The sequence below is a fragment of the Hippocampus bargibanti genome, linkage group LG09, assembly GCF_051943395.1.
Source record: "Hippocampus bargibanti isolate YZ-2025 linkage group LG09, ASM5194339v1, whole genome shotgun sequence".
NCBI classification, from domain to species: Eukaryota; Metazoa; Chordata; class Actinopteri; order Syngnathiformes; family Syngnathidae; genus Hippocampus; species Hippocampus bargibanti.
In genome coordinates, this window is record NC_142742.1 from 5,522,090 (window position 1) to 5,533,120 (window position 11,031).

Below are 11,031 nucleotides of genomic sequence, written 5' to 3' on the forward strand. Positions count from 1 at the left end.
GGCGGATTAAAAAAATATAACGCAGTCAGCCGCAATAAAGGGGATTAACCTCAAATAGTTGCAGCTGAGTATGAAATGAAAAAGGACACACAAAAACGGCGATTAAATGATATTATTTAGCCTTGTGAGTTGAGAAGAGATTTACAGTGATACCTCAGCTTACGAACTTAATTGGTTCCCAGAAAGTGTGTGTAAGGCGAAAAGTTTGTCTCACAAACATTTATTTCCCATAAGAAACCATTAAAAATGAGAATAATCCGTCCCAGGTCCCCATAAAACGTAATTTTCTCCTAAATAAGCCTTAAAACTACACAAAATATACATTATTTTATGTCTAATAAATGTGCTATTGTATTGTAAATAAAGAAATAAACTGTACCATATAATCAAGTAATTTTATTTACATTTGTGATGGTCGTTGATGTCATTGCCTCTTGATGATATCCGAGTGAAGTTGCCGTGCTTTCTCGGCGATAATAATGTCCCCTGCTAGCTGCTTTTCGTTAATCCAAATCAACAGAAGTTTTTCAACTTCTTCTATTGCCCGAGACCGTTGCTTAGACATCACAGAAACACCCTTAGCCACACGTAGCAATGGTCGACTTAGCATACTGGTACTGGGAAGCTAAGTCACACAAACGCACACCTCGTTCGTGTTTTTCGATGATCTCTTTCTTCTGCTCGACTGTAATTTTCTTTTTTGTCCTCTTTGGCTTAACACTAGCCTGTGGTGGGGTCTTTTTCTGTCCCATAATAGCAAAAAAAAAAAAAAAAAAAAAAAAAAAAAAAAAAAAAAAACTCCACTCGATACCAAACCACATCTGCACTCAAAGGGGTTGTAGAAACTAGTCCGCCAGCCACAATGGCGTTGTGTGGTTTGGTTCGTCCGCCTAGGTCAAACGTTCGTGAGCTAAAGCATTTGTAAACTGAGGTATCACTGTACTTGGCTAGGTGATGAACAGCGCCCGTGCTAATGGGAACAAATTTGACGAGTGATTCCATTCTTTACATGCGTTAAGCAATCAAAACAACCGTGACTGGAGGGTGACCATAAATCAACACGTGAGCAAACTATAACATGCTTATTTCTTCCCATCCATTAACGAGCTGTTTATTTTAATTGTCTTTATCTTAATGTGTGGGCACGCGTTCCTCCAATCCCTCAAATGATTTATTCCGTATGATGATGGAATTGATGCAGAGGCGTGCTCCCGCTACCTTGAGCTTTGACTCACGCTCGTCATTATCAGACATTGCTCAGGCCCCTCACTGTTGCCCCTGACAACCCACCGTGATAAAATGATCCAATTAAAACAAAGAAGAAGAAGCAGGTTGTGAATGAGAAAAAAAAAAACAGTTTGTTGACAGCTGAGAACGGAAGCCTATTATTCTGTGCCAAACTTGAGGAAAATAGCCTTGTTTGTACTTGTAAACCCTTTTTTTAAATCCAGGAGTGGGGAAAAAAAAGATGTTTAAGGTCTTACTGCAATTGCTGTGACACTTTGAAATGGAGATTTTGTTGTTAGAAGGCTTAAATACGGAAACAAACCTTTTTCACAACAGCACTATCTATCCTAGCTGAAGGACCCCCGGTTATTGAAGGAGTAAAATTATAGCTGAGATTTGATTTCAGAGGCATTATCGGAGTAAAACGAGCTGAACAAGTGGAACACAAAAGTGACTAGAGGGAGATATTTTTAGACACCAAAGCCACACTGCACAATATCAAACTGATCAATCTGATTTTTAGTCCAGCGGACTGGAATATCCCTTTGAGTGAGCATCACCTGATTTGTGATGCTGGTTTCTTTTCAAACTTGTTTAAAATAAGTGGACAAATAAATAAATAAACCAATACACATATAAATACATTAAAAACAATAAATAAACAAACATAAATAAACAAACAAAAAAATAAACAAGAAAATAAATAAAACATAAACAAACAACAACAAATAACAAATACATAAGTAATTAAATAAATAAAATAAATACACATGTAAATAAATACATAAATCCACAAAGAAACAAACAAAGAAATAAGTAAACAAAATGTGAAGTCATTCAATATATACATGATATGAAATATACGAATATAGATGAAATATAATCTGAAAATAAAGAAAGAACCCCATAAATAAGTACACAAAAAAACAAAGCAATAAATAAACAAAATGCGAAGTTATTCAATATATACATGAAATGAAATATGCAAATATACATGAAATATCAGCTGAAAATAAATAAATACACACATAATTAAATAAAGGAATAGATAAATAGATAAATAAATACACAAATAAACAAACAAATAAACAAATGAATACATAAAATGTGAAGTCATTCAATATATTCCGCATTGAATCAGTTGGTAGCAAAAAACAAATAAGCAAACAAAAAAATAAAACTAAAGAAATACGTATTTAAATCAATACACAAACAAACAAATAAATAAATGCATGAACGAATGCATGAATGATCGAACGAAGGAAAGAACGAATGAATGAATGAATGAATGAATGAATGAAAAATACATGCTAAGTACCGTAATTCAATATATTATGCATTGAATCTGCTGGTGGAATAAAACAAATACACAAGAAAATAAAACTAAAGAAATACACATGTAAATAAATAAATAAATACACACATAATTAAATAAAGGAATAGATAAATAAATACACAAATAAACAAACAAATAAACAAATGAATACATAAAATGTGAAGTCATTCAATATATTCCGCATTGAATCAGTTGGTAGCAAAAAACAAATAAGCAAACAAAAAAATAAAACTAAAGAAATACATATTTAAATCAATACACAAACAAATAAATAAATGCATGAACGAATGCATGAATGATCGAACGAAGGAATGAACGAACGAACGAACGAACGAACGAACGAACGAATGAATGAATGAATGAAAAATACATGCTAAGTACCGTAATTCAATATATTCTGCATTGAATCTGCTGGTGGCATAAAACAAATACACAAGAAAATAAAACTAAAGAAATACACATGTAAATACACAAATAAGCACATAAATAAGCACATAAATAAATAAATAAATAAATAAATAAGCAAATGAATAAATACATAAATAAGCATGCGAATAAATACATAAATAAATAAATACGTGAAATAATTCAGGGGAAAATAGTCGGTGGCTGCTGACAGTAGTTGCCAGACCTGTTATGACTTCAAATATAAGGCGCACCTGCATATAAGGCGCAGGGTCGTCTTTTGAAGAAAATACAACGGAAAATACGGTAGTTGTTGGTTGTATCACTTTTGGCTCATATCGCTTTGCAAATTCCACCCGACATAGTAACTGTAGTTCATGAACGGTTCATTAATGACCATTAATAAAACACAGCCATTTGGAAGTTGCGTATAGCTGTGTATATGGTACAAGTCTCGATGTACGTTATGTAGCTCAGACGACAATGCTTACCATCCACAAGATCACATTGATGGCCAAGACTGTGGGTATACCCCCAAAGGGGAGACCCTGGAGGACGCTGCTGCGAGAGTGTGAGCGGTAGCATCTCTCCGCTGTGCTATTTTCCTCGCCGATTGAGTCCAGGAGACCCAGGTCATTCAGCGCCAAGGACCTCCCATCCACAGGGGGCGCTCTGGACGTGAACAGTGCAGAGTCAGCCATCAGCGCTGGACCATATCTGAACAAATGGAATGAATAAGAAATCATAAAAAACATAGTAATGTATTTCCTTAAATAGTGACCACTAACTCATTCACTGCCAGACGATGTGCAAAAATGTGTCCACTCCAGTGCCAGGGTTTTTGTCACTGTCGCCTGAATTCCAGGACCCACGGAATATTGAGTTTTAGCACTACATAAACATTCAATATGGGGGTAGAAACCTTAAACTCTCTTCTTTCTTCGGAAAAAAAATAATTCCTAAATTATATGTGTCTGGAGTTATCTGAGCTTGAAATGGGGGCGGCTGTACGAAATACACTGCAATACATACATATTGTTTAGATAGCGCTTTAACAACAGCTGAAGCTGGAACAGAGCATTAACATGGAAAAAAGGGAAGTGTTGAAGTGGAAAAAACATTGCCAGAGGCCACGGCCAGCGCTTTATTCTCACCCAAGCAGGACAAAAACAAAATCCGAACAAAGGGGGGTATACAGAGGTGGAGGGGTGAAAGGATCTGAGGTAACGAGAGGGAATAGAAATTTGAAGAAAGTCAGATAGGGAAGGGGGGGCAAGGTTATGGATAGCTTTAAGTGACAGACAGACAGACAGACAGACAGACAGACACACACACACACACACACACACACACACACACACACACACACACATACATAGTAGTTTATGTAAGGGACAACTCCGTTGTTATTGAGATAATAAAGAGGCTCGGTGGAACCGTGAAGTAGTCCGTTTACTCAACTGCATATTTGAACAGCTGAGGCCTGCCTTTTTCGTGCACTTTCCCGTTCAGAGCATGCAAAGGAAATGATCATTCACAGCACCATGACCACCGACATGAAGCAGAAATAATTCACAGTCAATATACGGAAATGGGCATTGTGAGTGAGGGTATTATCGCCGAGAAAGCACTGCAACTTCACTCGGATATCATCAAGAGGCAACTACATCAACGACCATCACAAAGGTAAATAAAACGGCTTTATTATACAGTACATCTTATTTTTTTAATTACAATACAATAACACATTTGTTATACATAAAATAAGGTATCTTTTGTGTAGTTTTAAGGCTTATTTAGTAGAAAATTGTGTTTTATGGGGACATGGGAACGGATTATCTCATTTTTAATGGTTTCTTATGGGAAATAAATGTTTGGCAGACACACGTTTCGCCTTACACACAGTTTCTGGGAATCAATTAAGTTCGTAAACTGAGCTACCACTATAGCTGTCTAAAGATGCAAACTCCACCGCCACAAAAGAGCAGAATTCAGACTACAATGTCGAATCACACATTTGGCCAAAGGGTGACTCAGCATTTTCCACACGATGGAGATCACACGCTCCAAAAGCGAAACAGTCCACCATGTTCACTCTCATCCTGTCATATCCGTTCCTTCTATATCATTTTCGACTCGGAAGTTTGTCTAATCCTGTCCCTCCTGCTTTTCACTGAAGCCGCCTTCCGAAGTCAAGGCAGCAGATGTTATTCCTCGCACAGGCGGTGTCAGGGAAGTCTGTGTAGTGCTGAATTAAATCTGTATCTGACACCATCATAGTTGCAAAAAAAAAAGATGGAAAAGGCAATTCCTCTGCTAATTGGATTGCTCCCCAAAAATAGCAGGATGTGTGAGATGCCATCTCCTAGGTGGCAGACAAAACGAATAAAAGTGCAACTCGGTGACACCCTGCGACTACGTTTTCATCCCCTCTTGCTTATATATGCAGGAAAGAAGCGCTGGCATTCACCGCAAACATTATCTCGGAGCACCGTTGTTTGTGAGTCATTAACAACCATGGAAAAGACAGACAACAAGCAACTTGGTGTGTCAGCAAAAAGCTCACAATGACAATGCAAAAAGTTGAAGTACAGTGATACCTCATCTTACGAACGTAACTGGTTCCCAGAAAGTGTGTGTAAGGCGAAAAGTTAGTCTGCCAAACATTTATTTCCCATAAGAAACCATTAAAAATGAGATAATCCGTTCCCATGTCACCATAAAACACAATTTTCTACTAAATAAGGCTTAAAACGACACAAAATATACCTTATTTTATGTATAATAAATGTGCTATTGTATTGTAAATAAAGAAATAAACTGTACTATGTAATAAAGTTGTTTTGTTTACCTTTGTGATGGTCGTTAATGTAGTTGCCTCTTGATGATATCCAGTGAAGTTGCCGTGCTTTCTCGTGATAATACCCTCACACACTGTCCCCGGCTAGCTGCTTTTCGTCAATCCAAATCAACAGAAGTTTTTCAACCTCTTCTATTGCCTGAGACTGTTGCTTAGACAACGCAGAAACACCCTTAGCCACACGTAGCAATGGTCGACTTCGCATACTGGTATTGGGACGCTAAGTCTCACAAACGCACACCTCATTCGTGTTTTTCGATGATCTCCTTCTTCTGCTCGACCGTAATTTTCTTTTGTGTCCTCTTTGATTTAAGACTAGCCTGTGGTGGGGTCTTTTTCGGTCCCATAATAGCAAAAGTACTCCACATGATAACAAACCACGTCTGCACTCAAACAGAAGGGTGTGGAAAGCTAGTCCGCCAGCCACCGTGGCGCTGTGTGATTTGGTTCGTCCGCCGAAAACTAGTTCATATGCCAAGATTATATTCTTGTGTATTTAATGTTCGTAAGGCAAAGAGTTTGTTAGCTAAAGTGTTCGTAAGACGAGGTATCACTATATAATCATTAAATCGAGTAAGGCACAGTATGTTCATCACACAGCTCTCAGATTAGGCTAACCTAGATGTACGGTGTGTCGATCTGTGATGGAGTTGAACCACAACAAACAGATAACAATATATCATCACATACTGTATGATGATACTACGTCATCACATCGCCTTCTTTTAACGCTTGAACGGGCTTCGGCATGGCGATGAGCAATAACTACTCGCACAACAAACCAAACACCTGCTTCCTGTCTGGCTGCACATGCTCAGTAAGGCCTCGGGGGAGTTCTGTGCGTCTGCTCTGCTACAGTGTTGACAACCCTCATCAGAAAGAATCCATCTGGCATCTTTGGTGCATTTTGAGTCCAGCATGGATTGAAATTGTAAACACACAATTTAAGATCTAGCCAAACGGTACTGTAGTTGCTGATTGCTGAATAATAATAATAATAATAATAATAATAATAATAATAATAATAATAATAATAATAATAATAATAATAATAATAATGCATTTAATTTGTAAGCGCCCTTCAAAACGCTCAAGGACACTTTAGAGTCACATGATTTTATTTTGTGCGGGTGAGCAGCGGCAGCCATTCGCGAATCGAATCAAATAAGTAAATAATTAAATACGTAAATAAATAAATACTTTAAAAAATAAAATATATAATATAATAATATAAACAAAAATGTAAACAAAAATATAAATAAATAAATAAATAAATACAATGAAATTGAACCCGTGACCTTAACATGAATCAAGACTGACCTAATCGAATCAAATAAGTAAATAAATAAATAAATAAATAATACAAAAAATAAATTAATAATAATAATAATAATAATAATAATAATAATAATAATAAATTATTAATTAACTAATAATGAAAAGAACATAAAATTAAATTGAACCCATGACCTTAACATGAATCAAGACTGACTGACTCGATTCAGATAAATACATAAATAAATAAATAAAGTAACTGTAAAGTGTCCTTGAGAGTTTTGAAAGGTGCTTAGAAATTACATGTATTATTATTATAAACAACAAATAAAAATGAATACATAAATACATAAATAAATACAACTTGGATCAGTTGTAGCATAATAGTAAAAATAAAAACGGTAATTGCGGAGAATTCTGTCAAAATGGAATGTACTATTTTGCTGCAACTTAAACAGGGCCCCTTGAATTCAAGCTAAATCCATTCACAGTGTCAAGATAAATAAAACACCATGTTAGCAAAATGAAGCTAAGCAACATCCACATCAAGCTGTACTTTGACACAACTCCCACAGGCAGCATTATCCAGCTTTGTACGACACGGACATGAAAAACGAGATATTTCATTGACTGACTGATCATTACGTTTCCCTCCTAGTCGACCTCTACTATGGCCTTTGGCGGTCCTCCTCCACTTCCTCCATTTTTTCCTGATCTTACTGCGCAAGTGGAACTGTTCACCTACTCATGGTGCTGAACGATAACAAGCACTCAACACGCAGAAAATGAAGACACAGCCATCCAGCAAACCAATAACCATGTACTGTAAGTCCTTGCTGACTGCCTTACAGCAGTAAACTACAAGTTTAACTATCAAACAACTACAAGGCTTTTTTACTTCAATCTCACAGATTTGGCCTTTGAAATACTAATGTTTGAATGGTACCTGAAAATGACCAGCCAGCATTCAATTGAAAGTTTTCTCAGATGAAATATTAAAACAACCAATTGAAGACAACATATTGGGATTTTTGAAAAAAAAAAGAAACTACGAAATGCTAATCAATGCTTTATTGATGATAAAAATGCCTTTCCAGTAGCTCCTGTATTTTGTTTTTCTACTTCATTCTTTCCTTTTCTCTTCCTTTCCTAACTTTGATGCTGTGAAATGTAAATTTCTCCACTGCGAGACAAATAAAGGTACATCTAATCCAAACCAATGATAAAGTATGATGATCACTAAAATGTGAATATTCACGAGACTAAAACAACACCAATCAATATTTACTGTATGTTTGCAGGGTTTGAATTTCCCTGTGTGATGTTTGCATGTTCGAAAGGGTAGACAACGGCAATCTTCGAGAGCCACATTCTTTGCTTTTTTTTTAGATGTTTACATCTTCAAAGAAATTCGACTCAGGTCTGTTGCCAAATGGCAAAACAAACAAACAAATCTTAAACAGGCAAGGCATTGACCCTTGAGGAACACCGCTGGACATACTTGTTCCAAAACAGGGGTGTCAAAGTCATTTTTTGCCGCGGGCCACATTGTAGTTATGGTTTCCTCTCGAGGGCCGTTATGAATTTGGGGAACCCATTAGAATGTTTAAATCCCTTCAAATATTACATATAGAGCACACAGCAAATTAATGAATAACTCGTTTTCAAATCTGAAGTCAAGAATAATGACTTTTATTGTGGTTGACATCCAAAAATATGAAACTTTGGCTCAGATTTTAGCAATCATCATGGAATTTAACAAGTTTGATTTGCTTTCGCGGGCCGAAAAAAATGATGCGGCGGGCCGGATTTGGCCCGCGGGCCTTGACTTTGACACCTGTGTTCTAAAAGGACTCGGGCTCTTTAGGATCAAAGGTACCCTACCATGGCATCGTGGATCTTATACAAGCATCGGAAAATGTCTTATCAAAAGCAAAATATCACAAGGGAACATATTTAGCATGTATAGATGGATTAAATCCATGTTTAAAATATGAAAAGCATGTGACCATGCAGTTCTCCCAGTAGCACTGATGGAAAATTGTGGTCCCCACCACCATTTAAATTGCCCATCTTTCAAAGGGAAATGGTTTCCTGAGTGGATAGAGGCAATAAAAACAGCAAGTCACACTCCAGTCATTTTGTTTCAAGTGGCACTGAGGTTTTCCTAACCACCAATCAAGCAACTCCTGCCCATTTCCTCATCACCATGCTCACCTCTTTACTGTGGATTGATATTGTTGTATTTGTGCTTCCATTCGAAACAGAGGACTCTGGGTTCTTTGTACTGATGGTTAATTCTTTAATGTGATGTCACACCACCGACGCCACCGTAGAACTACAAGCAAGTATAAAAATATAGCTATTATTTACAAATAAACATTTGGACTTTACACCAATGAAATAAAATGTATGCAATGAAATCATACAAACCACTTTGCCCGCTTTCCGTCCGAAATGGAAGTTTTGATCTTCGTCCTTTTTATCTTTTCCTTGCTAAACAGTACAGCGATAAAACACGTCCATTCTCGCCGTCTTCTCAGTGAAAATGAAACTTAAAGAAGCGCGGAAGGTAAAATCTGTACCGGAAGTGACAACAACCCAACGTAATGTCAAGAAAAATAAAGCACAGCCATCTCCTGCTCAACTATGGGATAGCAGTTATAGACAAACGTATCAACAGCATTTACAGTATTAAAACTCACTCTTAAGTCACTAGACATGAAGTCCGAGGTCAATGCCGACTCCATACTGAGAAAGGCCCAACAGAGGATGTACTTCCTGAGACTGCTGAAGAAGCATGGCCTGTCACAGGAGGTGCTACCACAATTCTACACGGCAGTTTGGTTCGGGGCCGCCACAAAAATGGACAAAATCCGACTTCAACGGACAGTTAGAACAGTGGGAAAAAAATCATTGACAGCGCCCTACCCACTCTCGAGTACTTGAACACTGACAAGCCAATAGCACGGAAAATCCTACTGGACCCTACGCACCCTGCCCACCACCTTTTCCAGCGACTCCCCTCAGGCAGGCGCTACCGATCCATGCGCACTGAATTCATTACATTAGCCTTTATGGGTGTCCTCCATACTTATTTGTCTTTCATGTGATGATACTAGTGCAGCGTGTTCTACCGGAGACAAATTCCTTGTGTGTTCTACATATTTGGCCAATAAAGATGACTCTGATTCTGATATAAGGCATTGCCAGCTATTTATGAAGCCTACTGTGGCCAAATTTGGATTCTACACAGTCAAACGTTTTAACAAATTGCAAATGATTCTTAGTTTAATTAAACACCAATAAGTAAATACCTCGCTGTGTGTGCTGTTACAAGCACAGCAGCCCTCTTACTGTCTTCATGTGGGCTGTGTGTTGACATGAAATTCAATGTAATGTAATTAGCTTGGATTCAACAGGTCAAGCTACGAAACAAATACTGTCTTTGAGCACATACGTGTTCTGCAAACAGAGATATAAAGAAAACACACTAAACCAGAATAGGCTCCTTGTCTACCAAAAGGAACCCAACGGATAATGATTGAATGGAAAGCACACAATGAAGTGTAAAGAGGAGATGGCACAGTGGAGTGTTAAAAAAGATACCTCTGCCCAACCGTCATCAAACGTCAACTAAAAACCACTGTACACTATAATGTCGTGCAATCTCAATCGATGGTCTTTTGAAAGGGGTTGTCTCCCATCTATGCAAGGAGACTTCTCGCCTACTGTCGAGCCGTCAGCCACCCTCCGACTTGTAACTTGAAAAACGGCTGCGACATCAATGGCGTAATTGAATCCCATCGATGCGAGTTTTGGTGAAGTGTGTGTACGGATAACGTCCAAATGTGACCGACTCACCTCAAAACGTTCGCTGGTCGGCTGGCGTGATTGAACAGAGACAAGAAGGAGTAGTGTTTTTTTT

The 11,031-nt window shown here is 37.6% G+C and overlaps 1 protein-coding gene across 2 annotated transcripts in view; it reads right to left on the reverse strand.

Moving 5' to 3' along the window:
• tmem63c (transmembrane protein 63C) overlaps window positions 1-11,031 on the reverse strand; it is a 30,554-nt gene extending 19,523 nt beyond the window's left edge. For both annotated transcript variants that reach the window (XM_089004985.1, XM_089004984.1), the window contains exons 1-2: window positions 10,968-11,031; window positions 3,460-3,685 (exon numbers count right to left, since the gene is read on the reverse strand). In XM_089004985.1, coding sequence (XP_088861111.1) covers window positions 3,460-3,669 — 210 coding nt within the window. In that variant the 5' untranslated portion in view covers window positions 3,670-3,685; window positions 10,968-11,031. The remainder of the gene's footprint in view (window positions 1-3,459; window positions 3,686-10,967) is intronic.